Here is a 24,044-nt window from a genome sequence, read left to right on the forward strand (position 1 = left end):
AGTTAGTCTCAAATAATACCCGTAACGTCCTGGTTCCTTCCTTTGCAGCATGTCGGTGCCCAATATCAAAGGATGGTATGCGTTGAAACATGAAATGAGGTTTAGTCTGTGAAAACAGTAGAACCCCAATCTACAAGATAACTAACATATCAAATGGTGTACTGCATTCACAAGACCGACCAGGTAGCAATCGACAGACCATGATCCAATGTTATTACACACAAGCGATTGTACAATCTGCAGAAACCTATTCCTCCGAACCACTGCAATCGGAAGCCGAGTCATCCTACAAATATGGATCATCAGTATAATTTATTTTCAGCGTATTACGCGCAATGGACATACCTGTCCAAAAAATGCAAATGCCTTAGCTTTACAATCAGCCACCTTTTCAGCCAAGTTCGAGGGTGTACGTTTCGGCTTATGTCCATGATGATGATGATGGTGGTGATGATGATGATGGCGTTGTTGTTGTCCATGTTTGGGTGTCTCCTCCTCCTTTCTCGACTTCTCCTCTTCCCGCTCGACTCCTTCGGCCTCAGTTTCTTCTGTACTCTGCGAAACTGTCCTCCCTAACTGGCTGAGATGTCTAGATCTGTCTACTCGTAATGCACTCGGGCTTTCCCGTGTACTATCACGCTGTCCTTTTTCGTTCTCCTTTTCGTCAATCTTAGCTTTGTGGATAGCCTCCACGAGGTGTCTCTGTGATAGTGCAGGAGGAGCTGAATACGGCGTAACAAATCGGTTCGGCGTTTCTAGCCCATTTTGATGGGATGAGAGAAGATAATGGAGTTGATGTGGGAACATCTCATTTTTGGTTGGCTGCTGCTGTTGCTGTACAGGAGGCGATGATGGTCCAGATTTACTATAACCACAAGGGTCAGTGAAAACAGTGTAAGTCAGAAGTCTGAAACCGCTTACTCGTCAATATCAAATATCTCTTCGTCGTCCTCTTCGTCCTCACTCTCCACCAGATCCCCGCGAGCATTTGCATCCTTCTCAAATTTTTGTTTGGCTCGACCCTCTTCAAACAAGCCCGCTTTCGCATCTTCCTTCCTGTCTCTTGACCTCTCCGGAGGATCGCTAGCTTCCTCCACAACCACGAAGGATTTTTGTTTCTCACGCTCGTTCCATCGCAAAGTGCGGGAGATGGACGAAAACCAGTCAGTAGAGGCTTTGTCAGCACAGACAGTGGGAAAGGGGTATTTTGATGCAGTAACTTTTATGTGATCACCCTCTGCAAGTCTACATCTCAGCGGTGCAAATAACGAGTAGGATCGAGCCACTTACGTTTGAGCTCCACCCGGCCTCTACCATCAAAACTAGCCCAAGCAGTACTTCTAGAGTTGTATGGAACACATACTCTCAACTCCATGCTGTCCGGTAGCAGCATAGGTCGAAAAGAAAGAGTATGGGGGCAGATGGGTGTGATGAGAATAGCAGGGATCTGCGGATGAGCAAGTGAACCTCCAGCAGATAACGAGTAAGCCGTAGACCCTGTGGGAGTAGAAACAGTAAGGCCGTCGGCCTGCACAGTTGTGAGATGATGCTCATCACCTATAATTAGTCAGTATAGTATATTGTCTTTCCTGAAAACACTTACCGAACAGTTCTAACAAGCTAACGTAAGGGCTGGGCCCTCTGTCAACCACTAAGTCATTTAACACCTCAAATTGCTCCACAGGGCGGGTTGAATAACACATGATTTCCTTGTCTTCACCCTCAAAGTCCGAGGGCGATGCAGCTGGTGTAGGTCCCTCCAAGCTTTCCCATCCTCCTTTATCCACACGGCTCATCAGAATCTCCCCCCCCCGCTTCTTGATTGCCTTCCGTTTTTTGCCTTTGGAAACAGTAATATCTCCTGATGCTACAGCTCGATAGACAGTGCAAGTGAATCGCATGCGCAGATTCACACGAATGCCCTCGTCTACGACTTTGTCGATGGTTTCCTTGTATCCATAGAAATCAAAGTTCGTGAGGAAACCCAAAGATCCAAGGGCAAAGGGAAGGACTGGAGGAACGATTCGTTGGCTAACAGAAGTTGTGAATAAAATCATTTACAACAGCCTCGATGACGCGCTTACAATAACCAAGACGTGAAAAGCACGGTACCATCACCACCAAGCTAAGGAGACATTTGTGTCAGCAATGAATCTGAAAGCGAATCATTTGGACTGACAGTGATGACAAAGTCAAATAAATGCGGAGTAGCCGAACAAAGTTCGCTAGTCCAGTACCTCAATTGTCCTTCGCCGTTAGTTGCCTGCTTGGCGGCCTCACCCATACTAGTTGTTGATGAGAATGCTGAGATATGGGATAAGGTGTTGACAGACGCGGATGAAGAAGATCGCTGTCTCGCCATCGGTACAAAAAGGTGAGGATATTCGCGCTGAAGCCCTGCAGCATCAAATCGCTTCGATGTCTGCAATTGAGCATCGACATAAACGACTAAGCCTCGGCCACGAGTTCCATTACCGTGACGACTACTGCTCCCGTCTGGTGAAGCCGTTGGGCGTTTTTGCATGAGATATAGGGCGAGCTCGCGAGTGAGTTTAATTAACCGATTGTCACGGGCTTTCGTCACTATAAGAACGTTTTGGATTCGAGAGCGAACCTTGGTACGGCCTACGTATGAGTTAGATAATCGGATGGGAAGACTTCGATTAGCATGACCCACCAAGTTCTTTGCTCATTTCTCTGACACCCTGGGCAGTTTCCGCCAATTGCTTCGTTAGACTCCCATTTCCTTCTTCGTCGCCCTCCAGTAACCCATCACCTAGTAGACCACTCGCGGCCAACAAGTTAGGCGTCCTTGTCCCATATTCGTTCACGCTCGATTGATCAGATTCGTAGCCATTGAACAGTGGTCCCTTACGGGAAAGAGTAACATGAGACGCATTGTCTCTGGGACTGGATGGTTGAGACGCGGAAGGAGGCGAAGATATATTTTCTTGATTATTATGGGATGGAAATGGGACGTCGGATTGGAGAACTGGTTCAGTAGTATTATTGTGATGGTGCTGTCCGTGACTTGAGCGAGCTTTCGAAGAAGTGGGTGAATCGGGCACAAAATGTGTCCTATTATTCACGCTTTTATTCTTCAACCAATCCTGAAGGGAGCCATGTCTGTCCAAATGTGAATGAATAAAGCAAGGTGATGCCTCAGGGATAGCCAGAGCAGAAGTGGAAGGTGCCGCAAGTGACTTTTGGTCGGGGGACGACATCGCACTAATGGATCTCGGGTTTTCGAGCGTCGGGTCGCATTTGGACAGAGGAGAAGGTGCGGCGGGATGGCGCATCCGAGCTGTCGTTGGTACATTTAGATATGGGGAAGGTTGAGGAGCGCGTGAACCTCGGGCCGAAGAGGAAGGAGGAGGAGTAGATGGACGCGTATCGGGCATTGTGGATGCGGCGTTGCTTATCCTGAAAATCACTGAAAAGGGGTTAAGATGATAGACCAAATCTGGTTGTCAAGTACAAGGGCTAGTATATCGAATTATCTGCAAGAGGGCGACACCAAAATGTCCAAGTTGGACTGCTGTGGTAAAGCCAGAATGGTTATCGATTATCCAAGTTAGCATACAGAATTGACAAGATATTTCATGAACTCACCCTGTGCTGTAAATTTATGGCTGAGGCAAGGAATTTAAAAAGAGCGGGAGATTACAAGCGTTCTTATACTATGCGCAGTTCGCTGTTTTGAGTTTCTCAAGACGCATATACCGACTGGTGGTGTTACGAATGGGGATGGACCTCCACCTCGACCCAAATTCCAGGAGAGAAGAAAACAGCGGATAGTGGTGTTTCCTAATATTGTTTGAGAATGGCGTTCTTATGGTCCCTGGGCTGTGGTGGGCGGGGAGGGAGTTAGTCGTGGAAGTTGTAACGGCGGAAAAGAAGTGAAATGGGCGCTCAAACAGTAATCTCGGCGGGCCGAGACGGATGCGAGTCATTTCGGATCACAGTCAGCGGTTTATCAACCTCACATTACGTAACAACGTGCACGTGGTAAGCGGACGATGACGTTTGTTGACGATCTGACGATGGTCGGGCCGGGGGTCTTCTTTCGCTCTTCGGACTTTTCTCTCCTTCGTTCCCAGTTTACCATTTATTTGAACCGACATCCCAGCAGAGTCTTTAAAGCTCACACAACTACATACGAAGAAACCACCAGCCGAAAAATGCATCATTGTTCAAGAAAACATGCAGGTATGCAGTTACAGTAGTATAGCTCTACGAGCCATGCAACAACAGTCAAACGCCGATGGCACCAACAGTGTGCTCCCTTGACGAACCGGTTAATTCTTGGAATTCCTCGCCTTCTTGCCTGACCCTATACGATGTTCAGTATACAGTTACACATATGAATCAGAGGAAACAGCTCACCTTGCGCACTTCTTTCCTCGTCCCATGACCTCTTACCACCTTTGACAGATTTTGACGGCGTCAAAGCACCGTTAGTCGCAGAGACGGCAGCTTCAGGGTTGCCACGAGACTCGACTACATCCTGTTTAGCACCTTTCTTGCCATTCGCCAGTTTCGGGATAGTGATACCCAAAGCTGGTTTAAACGGCTCATCTGGTCCAGCATCTGCTTCTAGGGCGCATTCCGGGCAGAACCATTCACCCTCGGGTACTGCAGAAAGCGGTGGGCTGAGACATCCGATATGGTAAGGCTGATCGCACTGTAGCCAGTTATTAGTACCGAACATCGGCTTGAGATCAAATTTTAACACACTCTTTCACATTCCAATGGAGCATCCTGTTCATGATCTGTATTGCAGACCAAACATAAAGATGCCGAATTAATGTGTAGCGGATACCGGTCCAGGTCTGAAAGCGCTGAATTGGGTCGGGCGAGGAAAAGAGTGAAGAACGCGCCGCCGACAACGCTGATACAGGAAATACAAATGTCAATAATTTTCTCCTATTGAACGTTGAGACAGCATACTCGATCATGTCAACGCCAGACAGAGGAATAATCTTCTGCGGCTTGGTCGCGCTCTTGGCACTATCAGATCCCAGTCCAAGTTCTGCAGGGAGCGATAAGCAAGTTTCAAATCTGTGAATCTCCACAAGACATACCTCCATACAACTGAAGTGACAATGATAATTAGCATAAAGCCACCACTGTTAGATCACACTTACCACACCTTGCCCAAAGCCTACAGTCATGACACCACCCTCGGGATCAGGCGTTGTGATGAAGTGCGTACAGCCTCCCGACGATGTCTTGATCACTTTGCAAGCCATCACTGAGATATAATTAGATGATATCAAAAAAAAAATCGAGGTACAGGCTCACCATCTTGAATATGCCTGACATTGGGAGGAATGTACCATTAGCAAAAGTCCCCAGGTATATATAGCAGCATAACTTTTCTTACTTGAAACGAGTATAAGGCTGCCCAGTCGATCCTGTCAAGGCAAATATAAGCCTCTCCATCGAGCTCCAGATTAAAGACTCACCATCGCCAGAGAGCTTCCATTTACCAGCAATAAGAATCATATTCTGCCGGTCCACAACCGTGGAACCTAGATGAACAGTGAATGATTTTCATTCCGATCAACGGCGAGCTTACTGGTAGGACCACAGGCTATGGACCGCGCTCTGGTCAGCTCATTGTTACCCGCAAACTGTAGAGAGTCTGTTAGCTACTGGGGTCACAGACCACAATTATTCCAACGTACTGATGGGACAATTGTAGGTAGCAGCCTTACGCGGACAGCGTTAGTTTGGGCGAAATAAAAACAACTTTGTCTTACCGGTCTTTTTGGTCTTGGAGACCCAGCCTGGAGTAGCCAGCAAAGCCCCAGGAATAGACGTATCCATTATCATCCAATGCTAACGAATGTTGATTGCCGGAAGCAATTTCTGTTATTTTGACGTTCTCAAGCCCTTGGACAAGCCCTTGCGAAAGCTTGTCAGTATAGATACGAGTTTTCAAGCATCGAAATAAATTACGTGGAGGAACCTCGATGTCATATGCTATCTTTCCGGCTTTCACGAGACGTTCGCCTGTTTTGCCGTTTCCGAGCTGACCAAATTCACTTGAACCAGAAGCGTAAACCTGACCGGTGAAGGTAAGAAAAAGTGAAAATGTGTGCCCAGCAGTGACCTGGACGACCTTGGCTTCGGGGTCCCTAACCCACGGTCCGGCGACTTTGGTCAGTTTCTCCACGACCATGGCAACGGGCTGTAAGGAGGTCTTAGCTCGCATTTCTTCCCTGTTAGTTAAGTGTCGCTCACCACGCCAATTTGTCCAACAACATTGTTACCACAACCCCATACATCTCCGTTACTGTCCACCAAAAGGAAATGACTCCTTCCAGCAGCCCCATTAACCCATTTAGTTCCCTTTGGTGATCCAACTGACGAAGGAGATATCTTCAAAGGTGTGTTTTCAGAGATGACCCCATTGGATTGGACCATAGCTGGAGGGCGACCAAAGAGATAGGCTGCGCCATGGACTGGTAGAAAGGATACCATTAGCTTCTTGAAAAAGCATTAAGGATAGATACACTCACTATCTAATATAATGGCATAGTTGGCCGACGGACCAGTGATAATTTTACTCGCTTTGACATTACATAGAGACCTCAGAATATGGGGTTCCATCAGATCCGTAGGCCTGAAGGTACGTCAATTGTTTTTGAAATCATCACGATTCGCTCACTTACACTTTTCCAGAAGATCGTTCCTTGCGACCATTCGTAGCCCTTATCTGAAAATCAGTGAAGGCTCAATATGATATTTGGTTACGACCCACCAGTCAGTTCCTCCGCAAATCAACACTAGACATTGTTGTTAGCCATTTTGTATCCATAGATTACATGTCTTTCCTTTCTGCTTGGAACCAAACAACATGCGTTACTTTTTCGCGTTGTTCAGCGCATTCGCGCCACACCACCGATCTAGACTGTCGATGACCTACCTCGGCCCCAATTACTCCCTTCAACAGATTCGTTGGCCATCGCGATAGTTGAGAAGAATGTCGATATTTTGATACAGCAGATGCACCGATGAGCGTTTTCAGGAGGGACTTAATGTGGAATGACCTGGCAAGAGAGAAAAAAAAGACGAATAGAACACCAACCACGGGACAAGAGCGGTCCGAGCACTTCATTGACAGGCCAGGAACAGGAGAACGCGTATTCTTCCCTTTAAAATTAAATAAATTGTTTTTATGGAGTCCTATGTCAGGCACAGATGATGTCATTGTAACAAAACCACTCTCCACCTCGCTCCCGACAATACTTGCGCTACACGTCAAAACGAGAACACTTTTCCATTACATCTGAATTACCCAAATACCCCTAAACCATCAACATGTCTCCCATCAGCTCTGATAAGGCCTCTGAATCTTTCCGCCCCATGCGAGAGCAAGCTTCTTCGGTTGCGCCCACCACTTCATCCCCACACCCCGACAAAATCTCACAGTGTTTCGTCCACTCTCTGTTCAAAAAGAGATGCCTAGCTGCCTTACTTTCAAATGAATCTCAGTCAGAAAAAACTCCTGAAAACCAGACTCCGTATTATGAAGATGAAGACGAAGAGGATGAAAGTTTGACCAAGCAGCTGGCAGAGACTGCCCAAAGCGTAAGAGAGATGAATAAGGAACTTGGTGAGTTTTGTAATATCAGCAAACTGATTTTTTGCCGCTGAACCTAACTATATATTAGGCAGAAGGATTGTGCGCTCTCGAATACAGCATGTTTTGATCGTCACTAAAGTGAACGACAATCAACTTGTCTCTCTTACAAGGGAGCTTACTCTCCATCTCATGCAAAAGAGCCCTTCGATACCCAGAGGAACCAACAATCGTTATGGTACAGCATCACTTGGGAGAGGCATGGTGGTCTATGTAGACTCTGAGTTTGAGGCTTCGAAGGCGTTCGATGTCCCCGGCTTGCAGCGAGACCATCCAGAACTCTTTGAGCCAATGATTAGCAATCGCTCCTCGTCCTCTCTCTCGTCCATGAACACTCCAAACGAGTCTTCGACAGACGAGGGGCCAGTCACCTCTGGGTCGTCGACCCCAGTTGGTGAGGGGCAACTGAGGTACTGGACATACAAGCTTTGTTCCAACTCTCCTCACTTATTTGACCTTGTCATAACAGTAGGTTATAATATACAACGTAAGTTAAGGGTGCTGAGTCTGTATTTGTCAGCTCGGAGGTGATGGAACAGTGTTATATACCTCTTGGCTTTTGTGAGTCATAAAAATATTAAACCAATCAATATTAACTCTCTGAAGTCAACGAATTGTTCCTCCTGTCCTTCCCTTTGCCCTTGGCTCCCTCGGCTTCTTGACCAAATTTGATTTCAAGGACTACAAAGAGATAATCGACAAGGTTATTCGTGATGGAATACGAGTCAGCCTTCGCATGCGCTTTTGCTGTACAGTATATCGCACGAGCACTCCTGGCGATATCGATGGCCCCAAGGCCAAAAAGCGTCGAATCATCAAGGACGGCAGTGCCACTGCCCTTAAGAAAAGGGTTCATAAGAGTGGCTGGGAGAGTTTGGAAGATGAAGAAATGGACTCGCATTTGTCGGATGCTGGGAGTGAAGAAGATGTAATCATGCGTCATTCAACGAAGCCCGAAGAACAGTTTGAAGTCCTCAATGAGCTAGTAGTGGATAGAGGTCCTAATTCATCCATGAGCTCCTTGGAGCTATTTGGTAAGCCATTTCATTAGCTTTCGAAGCCTCCCATTTCTTCACTAATGTGCATTTTCAGGTGACGACTATCACTTGACAACTGTACAAGCAGACGGGCTCACGGTTTCAACACCCACTGGTTCTACGGCCTACTCCTTATCAGCCGGTGGATCACTCACTTCCCCTCAAACATCTAACATCCTCATAACTCCAATCTGCCCTCACACGCTTTCCTTCAGACCTGTCGTCTTGGAGGATAGTATCGATATTCGGGTTTGTGTGCCCTTCGACTCGAGGACCACGGCTTGGACCAGCTTTGACGGAAGGAGTCGCCTGGAGTTGAAGCGTGGGTTCTCACATGATAGCTAAACGAGAGGTGGCGCTGACATCAGTTGGATGTGTCACAGAGGGAGATCATATTAAAGTTACAGCTTCGAAATACCCGTTCCCAATTATATTATATGCCGACAAATCCTTCCCAGACTGGGCTTCTTCGCTCTCACGGAAGTTGCGATGGAACGAAAGGGAGAGACAGAAGCCATATGTGCTTGTGGAAGAAGCCCGTCAGCAGAAATAAGATTGGCAATTCATGATCCTGTTATATTGCAATATATGTATGATATGTACGATATGTATGATGTGCGCGATAAAACATTACAGAGTTTGCTACTGTTTGGCACTGCTGTTCTTTCCAATATAATCTTTGATTCTGGAGATATTCTCATGTAAGTTTATAGCTTGAATCTACTGTGTTTAGGGACCAATTTGTCTTGAACAAGAAGAGCTTTGTGTTTCAAGTTTGTAATTTTCCAAGCTAGTGACCGAAACGTGTTAGATGAGTGAGACCACAAAAGAGAGTCATTGTGACCAATGTGGATGTTCCCCATGGCATGACGGACAAAGGATTAAACTAATTATGAGGCTTGAAAGGCACTCTTAATTCCACCTCCGCCTCCGCCTGCCCTTCGGCCTTCGTCTATTAAAGAACACTACTCTTCCTTCGTCCTTTCTCCGCCTTCCGTTCCATCTACGAAATTTACTCATGGGAATTCAGACAGCTGCAGGAATTGTGAAATGCAACCGTGCAAGGAACATTAATTGGTAACTGCAGACGGCGAGCGCAAGAATGATTTGTATGATACAAGGGGGTCAGCTTGAATAAGCAATGATACATTTTACATTCAACATATCTAGGTGTCTATAGTCATCTATCTTGTTTTCTTCTAGTTAAGCCTTAGTGGTGCCCTCTTTGGGGGCGGCCTCATCCTGAGCAAGAGCCTCAGTCTCCGGCTTGTAGTCCTTGTAGCTGTTAGGTAGATGAATTAGTTTCTGATTCAGTGCTCCTAGTAAACAAACAGACTTACTCATTGTAGCCTACAGACGACTGAGAGTAAAAGGTGGTACGGTCATACTTGTGAAGAGGCCAGCCGTTTCGTACGCGGTTAGGCAAATCGGGGTTGGCTACATTTGTCATTAGTCATTTACCTCATTAGTGCGTATGTGCAACGGAAGGACTTACAGATGAAGTATCGTCCGAAAGCGATAAGATCTTCAGGATATTTCTCGGCATGCTCAAAAGCAGTATCGGGCATGTATCCGCCAGCAGGGATAAACCTGACACTCTTCCCCTTGTTGAGAATGACTTCCCTGATGGGGTTCAGATTGTCCTGGATGTACCACTCGTTCTCGGGGGTCAAGATACCCCTACCCTCGACCGCGTGAATGAAGGCAAGCTCAGGCTGAGCCTCAACGATTGCCTGAGCCCAGGGGACAAAAGTGGCGAGAGGGTCCTCCATACGCATGCTTTGGAATTCGGAGAAGGGAGACATTCGGATACCGACGCGCTTGGGACCAATGGCGTCGCAGACGGCGTTAAGAACACGAAGGGGGAATCGCATTCGGTTCTCGAGGGAGCCACCGTATTGGTCGGTACGGTCGTTGGAGTTGGTTTGAAGCTGAAGAGAGGCCCATTAGTATTTTACAAGGCTTAATTGTAGCAGTAGTAACTAAACGTACGAACTGATCGATGAAGTAACCATTCGCACCGTGGATCTCAACGCCGTCAAAGCCGGCCTCAATAGCGTTCTTGGAAGCTTGGATGTAATGACCAATGAATCGGTCCATGTCGGCCTCGGTAACCGGAGTTAAGGGCTTCCTCTGGCCTTCGGGTTCGGGAGCAGCGATGTAAGAGGGACTGTCATCACGGATAGTGCCAACAGAGTAGATGACAGGGATAACGTTGGGGTCGGCGACACGGCTATATAATCCAGTCAATCATCTACATCTGGCTTACTTGACTTGAGGAGAACCAACCCAAGGACCCAAAGTTGACAGAAGATCCTACCGCCCTTAGAGTGCACACCAGAGGTGATCTTCTTCCAGACAGCGATCTGCTCTGGGGTGTAAATACCTTGTATGATCGTACGGATTCAGTCGCAGGATTATTACGTATATGAAAAATGCTTACCAGGAACGTTCTCGTAACCCCTCAACTCCTCAGCAATGAAAGTACCTTCAGAGACGATCAAGCCGCCATCTGCCCATATAGTCAGTAATCGTCCTATAACCTATAACAACTACCAGTGTCGAGACTCACCAGAAGCTCGTTGACTATAATAGGTTTCAGCCCATTCGGAAGGGATCGCTGTCTTGGTCTCAGCCCTCAATCGAGTGAGAGGCGCCATGACAATTCGGTGCTTAAGTTCATATTCGCCGACCTGGATGGGGGTGAAGAGCTTGGGGGATTGAATGACTGTCATGACGTTTGGCGTAGCAGACAGAGATAGTAGTTTTTTTTCTTTAGGTTTCTATACAGGATGTGGGCTGAACGGTGGCTAGCCCATATTTATAAGTTGGCATCACGATTATAACACTGCGGCCGTGATAGCTCAGAAAGAAGAAGATTAGTAATCCATAAAGTGGAGGTGCGTGGAGGTGGAGGTCTCCTTTATAAACCGAAAAAAAAAGAAACGAACCATGCTTGGCTTGTTGGGCTATAAGCGAGAAGCGCTACGTCAGCACGCTGGGTTCATCATCATGCGCGGTGCAGTTCGCTTATCATCGTCTGCTCCCCTCAAATTCTAGGCGCCCCTTCCCAAAAGGTATAAGTATCAGAAATTTAAAGCTGCCTTTGGTTGTTGAAAAAAAGTGTCCAACGACAGCGACAGCAATGAATAGTCAGTGTGCTTACCATCAGCTTGTAGTTGCGACATATTGGCTTGTAGGATTACCCGGAAGGTTCAATGAGAGACATGCATCATGATACATACGTGATTGCTATACGCGGCCTATACCTTAATAATTCTATAGATGTTCAAACAACTGCCTTTGTCGGTACCGGCGTTCCATAAAGGCTTTTTTAAGCCTCAACATAGGCCCTAAACATCTCTAATCCCTTAATCGCCTCCCATTCCACTTCTTTGCCAGCTCCCACAAAGATAACATCACCCCTGACAAACTCTGATCGATCATTTCCATTTCTGACAACACCTTCCCCTTCAGTGATAACACACAAGCTAGGACCTTCCACAGGCCGGTGAGAAGTCTTCATTCCTTTAGAAAGCTCAGTACGCAAAACAGAGAATTCAGCGATAGGGGGATCGTAGAGTTTGGTAGTATCATCACCTTTTTGAAATGGGGTGGGTTGGAGTAGTTGCTTGTTGCCTGGAGCAGCTTCGTATGTGAGCATGGAGACAAGGGTGTCAACGTCTCGGAGCTTGGGGGTAAGACCAGCGCGAACGACATTGTCCGATGTGGCCATACATTCAATGATATCTGGTTTCCGTCAGATATCGATCAGCTTTCCCATGAAAGCATGAAATTACTCACCACCCTCAATGTAGGCGTGAGGCTCATTGGCCCCAAGGAAAGCAGCTTCGCCTCTCTTGAGCTCCACGACGTTCAACAGGAACACACATAGGACACCAACATCCCCCGGGTACTGATCATTAAGCCTCAAAGCTAAGTCCACAAGACTCTTCTCGTTCTCCTTTATATCTCGCTTCGCTTGATATCTCTTGATAAGTTTGGAGATAGCTTCTTCAACAAGTTTCTTATCTGCTGACATAAGAGCGGCAAAAATTTGCTTGAGAATGTCTTTCTGCTCAGCAGTGGCTGGGGATTCTGTGGGCTTGAAAAGGGACGTATCGGGTGGTTGAGATGTAGGTAGGCCGAGAGATGAGGCTAGGGATTCGGTAAGAGAAGAGTCGACAAACTCTTGCAGTTCGGGGACGGTCAAAAGGTGCAAGAGGAGCACAGAAAGGGGAAGGAAATTAAGGAAGGCAAGGAAAGGAGTAAGGGCAATGGCCATCTCGGGCTTGTGGTTAGGGTCTATAGCGCCATCAATGAGCTTGGCGTCCAACATCGAGTAGAAGGGAATGACACACCTTTGTAGACATCAGGTTTCTCGTCAAAAAGCTTCTTCGCAAGCGGCTTATCAGGGTGAGCCTGTATACTGAGAGCAGTACCTATACTCAGGACCTTGAAGAGGAAGGGTAAAGAGCCGTCCTTGCAGTCCTCAAACTTGGAAGACACGGAGGAGCCGATAAGCTCTGGATGAGATTTCAGGTGTTCAGAGAGTAAGGTGTTGTCCGATAACCTGGATGGATTGTTGGGGTGAGTACCCATCCATAACTGATTCGCGTTAGTGCATAGTCGGCAAACTTTTTAAAAAAACGCGTACTTCAGCATAGGCCTTGTCCTCATCGATGGAAAAGTCTGGGATTGAGGTAGTAGCAAGCTGTGCGGCTAGGGACGCTGAGCCTTTCTTGCCCCAGTCGTATGAATTGATACCTGGTGATATTTTGAACACGGAAGGAGACATTGCGAATGGGATATAGACAGCTGTGGAGGCGAATGAGAATGGATGTGAATATAAAATGGTGTGACAAAAGACACGTTCTTTGGGGATTTGATCTGCTCTGCCTGCACTGCTGCTGCTGCCTGGTTGTGGATATACCGTGGCTAGAACGCTAAAACTAATAACGCGTCAAATTCCCAACGAAGTTCGGTTTCCGCAGAGTCGCCCTTGATCAGATCGTCATACTTTCAGGGAGCCGATTAGCGGTAAGCGGGCTTTGCCGCCCCTACCGCAGATCACGGAGCACATCATGGAAACCCCGGAACAATACGCGCTTATCGTGTGCCACCGTTCCTTGACTTTCGTTGATCCTTTTAATCTTTGTTCTTTGCGTTCGTTCGGAACAGCAGGAAATATGCATGCACAGACCAAATCGAGAACCAAAAAAATCTACTGAGTACTGGGATCGTGGGGCTAATCCTGCCTCTGCTGCCTGCGGTTTGTCTGTCTGGCTACATTACGCTTACTGCCTTCTGGATAACCATCAGACATCTTTCACCCACCATTATCAAGCAGCATCAAACGAACATGCATTGTATTGTACAACACGCGGAGATCTATCATAGGAAACGCTAAACGATGTGTATTATTATACGGTAATAGGCCTACTCCGCGACGATTTTCTCCTCTTTCCTCAAACGCTCAGTCTCAAATCGTTCCTTCTCGGCTTGCTTTCGCGCTTGAGCCTCCTCGTATCTCTGTTGCCAAAGACGTTCCTCGTCTGCAACTGGTCCTTCTTCCTTCTCCTCCTTCCCAGAAGCTGGAGCGCTAAGCGGAGTTCTGGGAAGCTCTGTCGTCATATCGGGCTTTTTCTCGGCCTCGACAGGAGTCTTCTTTTCTGTCTTCTCCTGCTCTGCCTCCTTCTCCTCTTCCACCAACGCCTCGAGCTCCTTTGCCAGCTCGTCTTCATCAATTTCCACTCGCTTGCCACCCATAGCGACTTCCCCGCCGATCCTGACAGCCTGATCAATCTCTTCTTGGTCAGCCATAGCTTCTGCGAGGGCATCGGTGGTTGCAGCAATTCGCTCGGGAGACAACAAGGGATGAGCAAGGACTTGAGTAAGAGTAGAAGTAGAAGTCTCGTATGCCGCCATGATCTAAAACAAGCCATCAGATAAGATAACGCGTTATACATATATGTAAGAAGACTCACCTCGACATCACCCTTGGCCTGGTCAATGCTACGAATTACAGCACGAAGTTGTTCAGAGGATGCCACGCGTTTAGCCAAGAGGTCTTCAAGATGTTTTTTGGATCTCAGATAAGACAATGCAATATTTTTTTGCTTAGACGCGAGGTATTTCTTGGCTTTTTCATGGGATCTAAAAGGAAGAAGATCAGCGATCCAACTGAATATGTGATATTGAGGTAAGGAGCTCACTGGGAAATCTGCTCCTCAATGCCTACAATCTGCTTCTCGACTCTGCGCAATGCATTAAGAACAGAAACCGCACCACGGTCTGCTTCAGAGATAGGATGGTTTTCTGCTATCTGATCGGCGTCGAGGACCTTGATAACCTAACGAGCAATCAGCGCCGCATCTAACCAAATAAACTCAACCTACCGATCCATCCGTAACGACCAACTGACAGTCTCTTGACAACCATTTGACTAAAACTTCAGCATCCCGCTTGCTTAGCCCATGCTTTCCTTTCGGAAGCTCCTTCGCAGTAGGTCCGGTGGGGAAGCACGCTTCTCCATACTCGGCCAAGAAAGTATCCAAATCGTAAAGGGAGGAGGTGTATGACAAGATTGGGCTCTTGAGCATGTGAGCGGTGAAAGCCGCTGCCGATTGCTGCGAACCATGTATGAGTCGGTATTTCGTTGAAGTGGATAAAATACTTACTTCAAGAAGTGGCATATGGACATATTCCTTGCCTTGTCCGTACTTGGCCCAGAGCGCTTCTTCTTTCACCACCTTTTCACTGCCACCAAACGGGTTCAACTGGGAAAATGCCCACCACAGCGGTCGTCCAACGAAGCGAGATGTAAGTGATGCCGGAACATGGAGGGGAGTCGCAGACGTCATGAAATGAGTTAGAGCATGTAATGTTGGTGGAGTGGTCGTTGCAAGCGTTTCCTGGATGGCATACATGAGCGACGCACACAATGGCATACAAGCTGGACTTACGACTACACCACCTAGTCCTCTGGGTCTAGATCCTTTCTCATCTTCCAGTCTCCCCAGAACCCCGTTGTCAACTTTGAGCACTAATCTATCCCCCCCTTCACCGTTCAGCCAGCCAGTCCTAAGTGTCTCTTCAAGCACACCTGCCCACCATTGCGCGTTGGCGGCGTAACCGGTGGGATTGGCCGTTCGCTGTGCGGATGTTGATGCGTAGAGAGCTTGTAAACGGGCATGGGAAGGGGGAGGTACTGGTGAAGGATTGACCCTAAGAAAGGGAGGGAGAGTCTGGTCATTCATGGTGCTGTTCTGACGGAGATGAAACGCGGAGGGGATGTAGAGTGGACGGTGAGACCAATAGTTAAGTTGCGTGTGTTGTTTTTTTTGGTGGCGAAAATCAAATCACTGATTCATCAGACGCGGATGGTGGGGCTCCATGAAGGGTCTCGGGGGACTTGGAGATGGGCTGGGAGACCGCAGCTATCGATACTACTTCGAGTCGACGAGTGCTTAAAATGGTCTTCTAGTCAATAACAACAAGCATAGAACACCCATTAATTCATCCAATCTCCAGCGTCCATGCCCCCCTCATCTCTACCTCTCGTAAGGCTACCCCCAAAAGCTGTCGTACATCGTTTCGGTGCACCTACTTCAGCTCCTCCTTCATCGGCTTTACTTAGATTTCCGGTTCAAGGATGGACTATCAACAGAGAATCAGCAAAACCTGAAGGATGGGCAATCGTAGGAGATGCTGACGGTCGCAAGGTTGCTGTGGAGGTGAGTTCTTATGCTCTGTCTCTAATACATGCTAAAACAGACATAGACGCTGTTGAGCAGACATCGAATCCAACCTTTTTCCCCGCCTCCAGGCCCGTTCCCTTATATAACCTCGCTCATCTCCTCTTCCACAGACTCCTGGTCTTCTACTACTGAAGCACCCTCGAAACCTATCCGTCACCTGGCATTTGCACGCCCACCAACGACAGGTGAATTTACAGATTTTACTGCTCGCTATGGAGCTCTCCTTGAAGAAGACAGGCTGTCTTACAGGGAAAACTTGCAGAACCTTCACCCGAGACCGAGTGATGAGGATATTGAGAGGGTTGCAAAGCTCATGAGGATAGGGCACTTGCTCGATCTCCCTACTGTTTCATTCTCATCTGGTCAGACTAGACGGGGTAGAATCGCAAGTGCCCTGTTGACAAGACCTGTTTTGTTGCTGTTGGAGGATCCTATGGCAGGTTTGGATGTTCCCAGTCGAAAGGAAGTCTCCAACCTTTTGGGAGAGCTCAATGCAAGTGAAACTATCAAGATTGTCCTCATCCTTAGAGGTAAGGGTGGTGAAGAGATGCCAACGTGGATCACGGATGTGGCCGAGGTCAGAAATGGAGAAGTATGGATTGGCAAACGGGATGAATATGAGCAGAAGCATGCAGAAGAGCAGGTCCGGAATCAGGCGAAGGTCGAGCAGGTGGCTGAGAAGAGTGATGAAGTTCCTGGAGAACCCGTCATCAAACTTGATGGAGTGTCTGTATCATATGGAGAGGGCACCAGACAAGTGAGCGTTGATGGTTTCATTTGATGTACGAGATTTTGCTAACCTGAACATCAGGTTCTCAAGGATATCAAATGGACCGTCAAGCCCGGAGAGAAATGGCATCTCATTGGGGCCAACGGTGAGCTTATTCAACCATGGGCCACGACTAACCATTTCTGCCAGGCTCCGGTAAGACGACACTCCTCTCGCTCATTTTAGGACACCATCCACGCTCATACTCCTTGCCTGCTTCATCCCTCCTTCTCTTCTCCAAGCCTCGTCGCTCCATCCCTAGCCCTACTCTTCGGACTTTGATTGGACACACCTCTCCGGAAATCTTCGCCTCTTTCCCAAGAGGGATGGGGCTGAGTGCTTTGGAGGCTGTCGGCAGTGGTTTTGAAGGCATTTTCTCTAGGAGAAATCTTACCTCGGAGCAAAAGGAACGAGTTAAATATCTTTTGGGACAATTTAAAGACCTTTTGAAACCGTCTTCTCTTTCTGGGAAGCCCGCACCGGATGTGACTGTCCAAGAAATTGCCAACCGAAACTTTGCTCACTTCACTCCCCCTCAGCAAGGTCTCCTTCTTTTCCTCCGTGCCATTGTACGGAAACCAAAGCTTCTTATCCTTGACGAACCTAGTCAGGGCATGGACGAAGTAATCTGGGAACGATGTAAGGGCTTATTGGAGAAAGAGTGGGAAGATGAGGGTAAGGGTATGGCTGTTATCGTGGTGAGCCATTATGAAGACGAGGTTCGTGTTTTTTGACTCACAACTGGAATGGGTGTTGATAATGATTTAGGTTCCATGGAAAAAGGGTAGAGGAAAGGTCCTCAAACTCGATCAAGGAGTCGCTACTGTACAATAATCATTATTGTATATTAGTAGACTCAATAAAAAACATCTGCTTGAAGATAGTCATGGACACCTTGACTCTGCATCTTCTATACGGTGGGGGAGGTTGCCATATCAATTAAATAGGTAGAACTAACACCCTGTACATCAATAATTGTCTTCTCTGATGGAAAATTTGGGAGCGAATGAGGTGGGCACTCGGCAACCTGCTGATCCGGAGCAGTGAACATTTCCTGCTTGCAGGGCAAAAGCTGTCCACTGTCGCAACCAAAGAGATACCAATTCAATTCAAGACGCCAACGAGCGGTAATTGTTTCACGGCGCCTCAGTTCCCGGCAATTTCACTGAATTGCTTATTTCATCTGCAAACCGCATTACTACTCGTGTTATTTACTATTACTCGTATTATATAAGGGACATGTGGCGGTCAGCTACATATGCTTACGCCAAATTAAAGCAGATGCTGCGGACGGAGTAGTATGATGTGGACAGATCGGATGTCTCGAGAAGAGCGATGGCAGTTATAAACCCTTGAGACACTATACTGGATGTTGTGAATTTGGGCTGGCATGCATGAAGCAAGGGCGAACGAACTGTTGAAAACTGAAGAAAAATTAAGACAACCACGAACACATGCAGTGAGCGGCCACCACTCCGAGCACGCACACAACTCCTCCATCATCCTTTTCGTTCCGCGTTCGTTCCCTGCTGCTTCAACCGATTCGTTCCTGGTGACTAGAGGAGATGTGTTCCCACGGTGTCACTTGCCACCCAGATCCTCCAGTCGCATCCCACGCCAACCATGAAAATAATTCTTATGTCGCATTTTTTTTATCCCTTTCAAACACAGAACATTATGTCCCTATCCTCATCTCCAGCACCGACATCTACAATGACCTTCGAACCCACTATCAACCATATCCTTTCACTCCCTAATCTTTTACAACCAATCTCTCCTCCTCATGCCGCCCTCCACCTCGCTCGTCTTCGTCTTTTGTACTCCATCCCTGCTGACGGGCAATCGGTTTCCGAGACATCATCATCATCGTCATCATCAAGCGGTACTAGGAGCAAGTTAACTTTAGGAGGATGGTGCAATCACTGTGGTGGGCTGAGAAAAGGGATGGGAGGGGCTCAAAGGGGCGGACGAGGACAAAACAAGGATAAAGAAAAGGAGGAGAAAACAAAAGCCATCAGAGAAAGAGCTCGCAAACGTGTCAGAGAATTATCCAACCTGACAGAAAACGAAAAAGAGGAGAAGAAGATGGCAAGAAAGCTAGAGATTGCGGGAGCGGTGCAAAAAAGACGGCAGCCTGCCGAGTGCACGACTTGCGGGGCTGTATATACCAGACCAAAGCCAGACAAGAAAACCCTGGCAGCATTTCCCTCATCTAGAAAGACAAGGAAACAAGTCGCCGAAGCAAAAGCGGAAGAAGAAGCCAAGTCCTTAGCTCTCAAAGCAGAGGTCGAAGCCGCGGGCAAGATTGAGCGTGAAGCTCAACCGCCCCAGACGCTCCTATCTCACCCTGCTTTCTCACACATACCTTCTTCACCACCCAATCTCCCGACTCATCCACCGCCATTACCAATGAAGAATTATGCTGGGTCGACCTCTGCAACCACCGATGTGGCGAAGAAGAAAACAAAGACTAAGAAATCGGGGTTGTCTAAGCTGTTAGCAGAGAATAAGGAAAGGAATGAGTCTGCGAAAGGAGCGGGGATGTGGGGTCTGGGATGATTTGAAAGGATGTTGGGAAGCCATGTCATTTCTCAAGTTGTAGTTTTTAGCTTAGTTGTACAGTATATATTACTCATGTAGACATTCGATACATTCGATTTTCGAAGCGTATTCGCAACAATTTGTGTTTTACTTCTTACCCTCATACTGTCATGATCATTAGCTGAGAGGTCGAATCTTACCTGTCAAACCTTACTTTGTAAAATCCATGACCACTCTTCCTGCCCAGCTTGCCCTCCTTGACAAGCTTGTCCAAAAGAGGAATGGGCGAAACCAACTCCTTGGAGATCGCACCAGACGCCGCCTTCTCTCGCCATCCTTCGGCAATATACGAGGTGGTATCTATGAAGCATGTTCATCATTAGCCTAAGAATGGACAGAAGAGTTTGAAGACTTACCGAGTCCGACAAAGTCGAGCAACTTGAATGGCTTGAAAGAAACCAATTAGTGTCAAGGTAAGGTACAATATAAGACGATACGCTCACTCCCATGGCTATGGCCAATCATTCGTTAGCTACAGTAGTAGTTCATGGACAGCGTCCAAATTGACTTGTTAAACTCACGGTATCCAGCACCCAGTTCCATAGCGGTGTCGATATCCTCCGCAGTAGCATCACCTCGCTCAATCATTCGAATGGCCTCCACTACAAATTATTTCATTAGCTCTCGGGCAAGTACAGGTTGAATATGTTGACATACAAAGGTAAGGAACGAGAAGACGATTCACGATGAAGCCTGGAGTATCATTGCACGTGACTGGTGACTTGCCCATCTGAAGGGTCACTTCTCGAAGAGTTTCATATGTCTCCTGCGAGGTCTGGGGTGTTCGAATGATTTCAACGAGCTTCATAGCTGATCAAGCTATTAATGCTACTCATTATTGTGAGCCCATAAGACTTACCAGGGACGGGATTAAAGAAATGCAATCCAGCGAACCTGAAATCTGATCAGCAAACAAACAATAAAGTCTCAGGAGCCTTCCACTGACTTGGCTTGACGCTCTGGGCTACACGCTTCCGCGATTTCTGTTACAGACAATGAAGAAGTGTTGGTAGCAAAGATACAGTCAGATCTACATTCGTTAGTCTTATGAACAGACTCGTAATCGAATCAGCCACTCACTTGGCCTTTCCGTCCAAGAAGCCAAAGAGGTCCCTCTTGACTTTGATAGATTCTATAATAGCCTCAACTACCAGGTCAGCGTTCTCAACAGCTTGAGACCTTTGTAGAGCAATTCGTCAGTTTATCAATTCGAGACCATGTACTCACGAGTCGGTTGTAGTAGAGATATTCTTTAAGACATTGTTGGTAAAGCCTTCTATATCGTCTGGGGATTTCTTCTTGGCCACTCTTGCCAGGGATTTAGAGATAATATTGATACCATTTCTTAATATAGCTGGGTCATCAGTTAATTCTACCAACATTTGCAAGGGTGAACCCACTCAAGGGCCTTGTCCGTTACATCTGCAAGTACCACCTACAACCACAGGTCAACCACGAATAGCTCTGAAGCAGGCTCGAATACCCACTTTAAGACCATTCTGGGCTCCAACTTGGGCAATTCCAGCACCCATAAGCCCGGCACCAAAGACCGTGAGCTCCTCAACTTTGCGAGTAGCTGAAGTGGTGGAGAGATGCCGCTGGACGGTTGAGAGTCTGTAGGTAGCTGCGCGCTGAGAAGACATTGCACTTCGGAGCACAGGTGTGATCATATTTGTATGAAACTTTATGGAATGAGTCAAAGAAATATTTTCCTTAGAAGGCAGACAGCGAGTATGCAGCTTTCGAAGCTCTTCATATCCCTCCGCCAGTGACGAGGCCATTTACCTCGCGAGAGTGCCGCTCTTCCGCTTAACAACTGGGCCGGTATTTAATACGTAATTCATGGTGGCTACGCACCGTGGGAAATGCTTGTTTATCTTGGGCGGAGATGCCCGACGTCCGTTATCCGTAATCACCGCATTAAAAGCATTTGCCTGTTTGCCGATCGGATCGGTGCCCAGGTGATCCGATAAGGTCGCACTTGTCTCCACGCCTACAAACGAACTTCAAACGAAAGAGCAGGGAACGCTAAATAATCGTAATCGTTTACTCTGCTCTCATTCCTCGCTTCATCTCCCACAGCACATATATATAGGGGATCTCCTGTAGCTCAAATACCACTTCCATTGCCAATTACATCTCATTTCAGCTCATACGACTAAACTCCATCCAAACCTAGCACGCACTTAAAACGATAACACCCATCAGCAATGTCCCATCCTGGTTACCTCTCCGCTGCTCGATACGGTAGATAAAGACTCCGATGGGGCCAGTAGGGTCTGCTAATTCCATTTCATAGGTAAGGACCTTGTAAAGGTCGCACGAGTCGTCCGTGATGGTGAGCAACACCATATCGTTGAGTACACCCTCCGAGGTGAGTTACATGTCGTGCGGAATTCACGAATGAAACGCGAACTGAGGTTATGGTAGTCCTCCTTGAAGGCGAGATTGAGACCTCTTACACAGAGGCCGACAACTCCTGCGTCGTTGCTACCGACACTGGTAAGTCACAAAGCACGCAGCGCGAAGTTGCGGTGACGAGAAGCTGACTTATAACTGTCGTTTATAGTGAAGAACACTTGCAACAGTACATAATTCTTGTTTACCCCACAGGTCTTCCCCCAACACCTTGTGCTGACAGGATCTGACAGTCTTTGCCAAAACCTCCCCTTACGTCCTTGATGCCCCTGTCTTTGCCCTCCATCTTGGTTTGCACTTTGTCACCAAATACAAGCACATCCATAAGTGTTTTGTGGACATAATTGGCCTTAAGTGGAGCCGCATCTCTGTAAGTAGAGTCCAAGTGATTAGGTTTCTGAATCGATACTGACAAAATTCAGGTCGACGGCAAGCCTCACAAGTGGTCCTTCATACGAGACGGTGACGAAAAGGCGATTGTTGAATGCGTTGTGGATGGCACTGCCGGCCCCGACGCTGCCACCGCGAACGTGAAAATTGGTATCAAGGATCTTCTTGGTGAGTAACGAGAAGCATGACTTCAGCACGTGTAATTAACGTGTAATGGCTTAGTTTTAAAGACGAGCGGATCAGCTTTCGAAAACTTCCACCGAGATGAGAATACCACTCTTGCTGGTAAGTGACTGCAGGGCTGTGAATATAATACACAAGGCTAATAATTCTGCAGATGTTGCAGACCGTATTTTCTCTACATCCGTCTCTCTCCAATGCTCTATTTCCCTTCCTCCTAATACCCCTCTCACCATCGACAACCTTGGGTCTATTGCCAAGGAACTCGATTTCCCTAAGATGAAGGAGCTTATCCTCAAGGATGTCCTCGACACTTTTGCTACCGACGAAAGCGCTAGTGTTCAAGCTACTCTTTACCTCACTCTCCAGAAGATTTTGGCTTCATGCCCTGCCGTCAAGGACGCTTCTATGCAGTTACCCAACAAGCACTACATGTAAGTGCTTTCATATTATCAAGTTCAAATCAGTTGGCGCTGACATTTGCAATAGACCTGTCAACCTTAGTGCTTTTGGCTTGGACAATAAATTGGGTTACGAAGGTGGTGCTGAGGTCTTCTACCCTGCTGCCGATCCCAGCGGTTACATCACGGCCACTGTCACCAGGAAATAAGAAATAAGGTCCTGTATCGTATAGATGTGCAAATGTAGAGTTGAACTGTTGTTTTTGGGATTTGCTGGCATATAGCCGGGTTTATGAGTCCATAGCTGTGTTCGTATTGTTTGAAATAGACAATTCCAATGGGTATAGATAGATTATATCATCAAAAATATATCTTTCCAGAATGATAAGACAGTCGATCAACGTGCCATGCCGATGAGTAGCTCCGAAACAAAATACAGGCTCAGTGGATAAGAGTAAAAGATGGTTTACTAAACTGCCAGATGTCTCGATCAAATAATCGACTTGGGCATTGGCGACGAAGAGGCCGCGGTGTATACCATCATAAACTTGGCCTTTAATAAAATAAGTAAATAAGTAAAGTACATAAAAATCTCACGATTTCCCAGTTGTATTAGGACAGATGCCCGAGCGGTTAAGGGGACGGTCTCAAGTGGAAAACACTTTCCCTAATTAGGGTTGAAATCCGTTGCGTAAGCGCGTGAGTTCGAATCTCACTCTGTTCATTTTTTTGCATTTTTGGGCCATCAGTTGATGGCGGATGTAGAGTTTTCGGCCAAGAGTCGCGGTCAAAAACAACGCGACGGCGGACGCAGACTCTTAATTAGTTTGTACGTAT

At 47.2% G+C, this 24,044-nt stretch overlaps 10 protein-coding genes and 1 non-coding gene across 11 annotated transcripts; 5 read left to right on the forward strand and 6 right to left on the reverse strand.

The window, feature by feature from the left end:
• Positions 1 to 146: 146 nt before the first annotated feature.
• On the reverse strand, positions 147 to 3,909 carry CNI02330 (NAD+ kinase, putative). Its single transcript, XM_024657830.1, has 9 exons — positions 3,613 to 3,909; positions 2,678 to 3,538; positions 2,180 to 2,625; positions 2,085 to 2,125; positions 1,604 to 2,031; positions 1,291 to 1,557; positions 922 to 1,237; positions 346 to 865; positions 147 to 286 (listed from the first exon to the last, which is right to left on the reverse strand). Exons 2-9 carry the CDS (start codon positions 3,399 to 3,401, stop codon positions 248 to 250), a joined length of 2,781 nt encoding a protein of 926 aa, XP_024513574.1. The 5' UTR covers positions 3,402 to 3,538; positions 3,613 to 3,909; the 3' UTR covers positions 147 to 247.
• A 263-nt stretch (positions 3,910 to 4,172) lies between these two features.
• On the reverse strand, positions 4,173 to 7,057 carry CNI02340 (conserved hypothetical protein). The gene is made up of 18 exons (XM_024657831.1): positions 6,935 to 7,057; positions 6,770 to 6,794; positions 6,681 to 6,719; positions 6,528 to 6,631; positions 6,250 to 6,470; positions 5,965 to 6,196; positions 5,766 to 5,910; positions 5,691 to 5,715; positions 5,582 to 5,636; positions 5,469 to 5,534; positions 5,387 to 5,417; positions 5,305 to 5,318; positions 5,148 to 5,254; positions 5,085 to 5,094; positions 4,951 to 5,032; positions 4,738 to 4,891; positions 4,387 to 4,684; positions 4,173 to 4,333 (listed from the first exon to the last, which is right to left on the reverse strand). Exons 1-18 carry the CDS (start codon positions 6,972 to 6,974, stop codon positions 4,299 to 4,301), a joined length of 1,683 nt encoding a protein of 560 aa, XP_024513568.1. The 5' UTR covers positions 6,975 to 7,057; the 3' UTR covers positions 4,173 to 4,298.
• A 243-nt stretch (positions 7,058 to 7,300) lies between these two features.
• CNI02350 (hypothetical protein) lies at positions 7,301 to 9,311 on the forward strand. The gene is made up of 6 exons (XM_572857.2): positions 7,301 to 7,624; positions 7,683 to 8,119; positions 8,172 to 8,212; positions 8,258 to 8,685; positions 8,744 to 9,010; positions 9,072 to 9,311. Exons 1-6 carry the CDS (start codon positions 7,330 to 7,332, stop codon positions 9,239 to 9,241), a joined length of 1,638 nt encoding a protein of 545 aa, XP_572857.1. The 5' UTR covers positions 7,301 to 7,329; the 3' UTR covers positions 9,242 to 9,311.
• A 512-nt stretch (positions 9,312 to 9,823) lies between these two features.
• Positions 9,824 to 11,449, reverse strand: CNI02360 (NADPH dehydrogenase 2, putative; the record flags this gene model as incomplete). Its single annotated transcript, XM_572706.1, has 7 exons — positions 9,828 to 9,970; positions 10,029 to 10,125; positions 10,184 to 10,619; positions 10,681 to 10,921; positions 10,978 to 11,074; positions 11,132 to 11,200; positions 11,261 to 11,423. 7 exons carry the CDS (start codon positions 11,421 to 11,423, stop codon positions 9,892 to 9,894), a joined length of 1,182 nt encoding a protein of 393 aa, XP_572706.1. The 3' UTR covers positions 9,828 to 9,891.
• A 449-nt stretch (positions 11,450 to 11,898) lies between these two features.
• On the reverse strand, positions 11,899 to 13,622 carry CNI02370 (mannose-6-phosphate isomerase). The gene is made up of 4 exons (XM_572705.1): positions 13,346 to 13,622; positions 13,050 to 13,296; positions 12,493 to 12,993; positions 11,899 to 12,438 (listed from the first exon to the last, which is right to left on the reverse strand). Exons 1-4 carry the CDS (start codon positions 13,484 to 13,486, stop codon positions 12,023 to 12,025), a joined length of 1,305 nt encoding a protein of 434 aa, XP_572705.1. The 5' UTR covers positions 13,487 to 13,622; the 3' UTR covers positions 11,899 to 12,022.
• Positions 13,623 to 14,062: 440 nt separating this feature from the next.
• Positions 14,063 to 15,978, reverse strand: CNI02380 (expressed protein). The gene is made up of 6 exons (XM_572704.1): positions 15,654 to 15,978; positions 15,369 to 15,602; positions 15,087 to 15,317; positions 14,904 to 15,040; positions 14,676 to 14,844; positions 14,063 to 14,619 (listed from the first exon to the last, which is right to left on the reverse strand). The coding sequence occupies exons 1-6, from the start codon at positions 15,945 to 15,947 to the stop codon at positions 14,128 to 14,130; spliced, it is 1,557 nt and encodes a 518-aa protein (XP_572704.1). The 5' UTR covers positions 15,948 to 15,978; the 3' UTR covers positions 14,063 to 14,127.
• A 197-nt stretch (positions 15,979 to 16,175) lies between these two features.
• CNI02390 (hypothetical protein) lies at positions 16,176 to 18,627 on the forward strand. The gene is made up of 5 exons (XM_572703.2): positions 16,176 to 16,424; positions 16,471 to 17,205; positions 17,260 to 17,323; positions 17,368 to 17,936; positions 17,986 to 18,627. Exons 1-5 carry the CDS (start codon positions 16,227 to 16,229, stop codon positions 18,049 to 18,051), a joined length of 1,632 nt encoding a protein of 543 aa, XP_572703.1. The 5' UTR covers positions 16,176 to 16,226; the 3' UTR covers positions 18,052 to 18,627.
• A 233-nt stretch (positions 18,628 to 18,860) lies between these two features.
• CNI02400 (hypothetical protein) lies at positions 18,861 to 19,915 on the forward strand. The gene has a single exon (XM_572702.2). It carries the CDS (start codon positions 18,895 to 18,897, stop codon positions 19,774 to 19,776), a length of 882 nt encoding a protein of 293 aa, XP_572702.2. The 5' UTR covers positions 18,861 to 18,894; the 3' UTR covers positions 19,777 to 19,915.
• CNI02410 (Short chain 3-hydroxyacyl-CoA dehydrogenase, putative) lies at positions 19,803 to 21,578 on the reverse strand. The gene is made up of 12 exons (XM_024657832.1): positions 21,306 to 21,578; positions 21,219 to 21,253; positions 21,046 to 21,162; positions 20,899 to 20,997; positions 20,765 to 20,848; positions 20,678 to 20,712; positions 20,476 to 20,628; positions 20,340 to 20,420; positions 20,262 to 20,269; positions 20,175 to 20,205; positions 19,973 to 20,118; positions 19,803 to 19,923 (listed from the first exon to the last, which is right to left on the reverse strand). Exons 1-12 carry the CDS (start codon positions 21,486 to 21,488, stop codon positions 19,906 to 19,908), a joined length of 990 nt encoding a protein of 329 aa, XP_024513534.1. The 5' UTR covers positions 21,489 to 21,578; the 3' UTR covers positions 19,803 to 19,905.
• A 261-nt stretch (positions 21,579 to 21,839) lies between these two features.
• On the forward strand, positions 21,840 to 23,630 carry CNI02420 (uricase (Urate oxidase), putative). Its single transcript, XM_572701.2, has 9 exons — positions 21,840 to 22,065; positions 22,118 to 22,192; positions 22,249 to 22,320; positions 22,388 to 22,405; positions 22,470 to 22,606; positions 22,659 to 22,794; positions 22,849 to 22,911; positions 22,964 to 23,240; positions 23,296 to 23,630. The coding sequence occupies exons 1-9, from the start codon at positions 22,029 to 22,031 to the stop codon at positions 23,414 to 23,416; spliced, it is 936 nt and encodes a 311-aa protein (XP_572701.1). The 5' UTR covers positions 21,840 to 22,028; the 3' UTR covers positions 23,417 to 23,630.
• A 192-nt stretch (positions 23,631 to 23,822) lies between these two features.
• On the forward strand, positions 23,823 to 23,931 carry CNI02430. Its single transcript has one exon. It is a non-coding gene; the product is annotated as a tRNA-Leu (tRNA).
• Positions 23,932 to 24,044: the final 113 nt, after the last annotated feature.

The sequence above is a fragment of the Cryptococcus neoformans genome, assembly GCF_000091045.1.
Source record: "Cryptococcus neoformans var. neoformans JEC21 chromosome 9 sequence".
Lineage (NCBI taxonomy): Eukaryota > Fungi > Basidiomycota > Tremellomycetes > Tremellales > Cryptococcaceae > Cryptococcus > Cryptococcus deneoformans.

Excerpts from the sequence above, each read along its gene's own strand:
- CNI02370 (XM_572705.1), bottom strand. The coding sequence starts at position 13,486 with ATGTCTCCTTCCGTGTTCAAAATATCACCAGGTATCAATTCATACGAC. Across the intron at positions 13,297-13,345 it reads AGGACAAGGCCTATGCTGAA|TTATGGATGGGTACTCACCC; the intron begins GTACGCGTTTTT and ends AACGCGAATCAG. Across the intron at positions 12,994-13,049 it reads GAAACCTGATGTCTACAAAG|ACCCTAACCACAAGCCCGAG; the intron begins GTGTGTCATTCC and ends ATGGCGCTATAG.
- CNI02350 (XM_572857.2), top strand. The coding sequence starts at position 7,330 with ATGTCTCCCATCAGCTCTGATAAGGCCTCTGAATCTTTCCGCCCCATG. Across the intron at positions 8,686-8,743 it reads GAGCTCCTTGGAGCTATTTG|GTGACGACTATCACTTGACA; the intron begins GTAAGCCATTTC and ends GTGCATTTTCAG. Across the intron at positions 9,011-9,071 it reads GAGTCGCCTGGAGTTGAAGC|AGGGAGATCATATTAAAGTT; the intron begins GTGGGTTCTCAC and ends GATGTGTCACAG.
- CNI02410 (XM_024657832.1), bottom strand. The coding sequence starts at position 21,488 with ATGATCACACCTGTGCTCCGAAGTGCAATGTCTTCTCAGCGCGCAGCT. Across the intron at positions 21,163-21,218 it reads GTAACGGACAAGGCCCTTGA|AAATGGTATCAATATTATCT; the intron begins GTGGGTTCACCC and ends AGCTATATTAAG. Across the intron at positions 20,629-20,677 it reads TTTCTTTAATCCCGTCCCTG|CTATGAAGCTCGTTGAAATC; the intron begins GTAAGTCTTATG and ends TAGCTTGATCAG.
- CNI02420 (XM_572701.2), top strand. The coding sequence starts at position 22,029 with ATGTCCCATCCTGGTTACCTCTCCGCTGCTCGATACG. Across the intron at positions 22,607-22,658 it reads TTAAGTGGAGCCGCATCTCT|GTCGACGGCAAGCCTCACAA; the intron begins GTAAGTAGAGTC and ends GACAAAATTCAG. Across the intron at positions 22,795-22,848 it reads TGGTATCAAGGATCTTCTTG|TTTTAAAGACGAGCGGATCA; the intron begins GTGAGTAACGAG and ends GTAATGGCTTAG.
- CNI02330 (XM_024657830.1), bottom strand. The coding sequence starts at position 3,401 with ATGCCCGATACGCGTCCATCTACTCCTCCTCCTTCCTCTTCGGCCCGA. Across the intron at positions 2,032-2,084 it reads CTTTTCACGTCTTGGTTATT|CCAACGAATCGTTCCTCCAG; the intron begins GTAAGCGCGTCA and ends AACTTCTGTTAG. Across the intron at positions 866-921 it reads GAGATATTTGATATTGACGA|TAAATCTGGACCATCATCGC; the intron begins GTAAGCGGTTTC and ends TTGTGGTTATAG.
- CNI02340 (XM_024657831.1), bottom strand. The coding sequence starts at position 6,974 with ATGGCCAACGAATCTGTTGAAGGGAGTAATTGGGGCCGAG. Across the intron at positions 5,637-5,690 it reads TACCTACAATTGTCCCATCA|TTTGCGGGTAACAATGAGCT; the intron begins GTACGTTGGAAT and ends GACTCTCTACAG. Across the intron at positions 4,892-4,950 it reads TCTGGCGTTGACATGATCGA|CGTTGTCGGCGGCGCGTTCT; the intron begins GTATGCTGTCTC and ends TTCCTGTATCAG.
- CNI02390 (XM_572703.2), top strand. The coding sequence starts at position 16,227 with ATGCCCCCCTCATCTCTACCTCTCGTAAGGCTACCCCCAAAAGCTGTC. Across the intron at positions 17,324-17,367 it reads GCATCTCATTGGGGCCAACG|GCTCCGGTAAGACGACACTC; the intron begins GTGAGCTTATTC and ends CATTTCTGCCAG. Across the intron at positions 17,937-17,985 it reads TGAGCCATTATGAAGACGAG|GTTCCATGGAAAAAGGGTAG; the intron begins GTTCGTGTTTTT and ends ATAATGATTTAG.
- CNI02380 (XM_572704.1), bottom strand. The coding sequence starts at position 15,947 with ATGAATGACCAGACTCTCCCTCCCTTTCTTAGGGTCAATCCTTCACCA. Across the intron at positions 15,318-15,368 it reads TCCATATGCCACTTCTTGAA|CAATCGGCAGCGGCTTTCAC; the intron begins GTAAGTATTTTA and ends CATGGTTCGCAG. Across the intron at positions 14,845-14,903 it reads ATTGAGGAGCAGATTTCCCA|ATCCCATGAAAAAGCCAAGA; the intron begins GTGAGCTCCTTA and ends TCTTCCTTTTAG.
- CNI02400 (XM_572702.2), top strand. The coding sequence starts at position 18,895 with ATGTCCCTATCCTCATCTCCAGCACCGACATCTACAATGACCTTCGAA.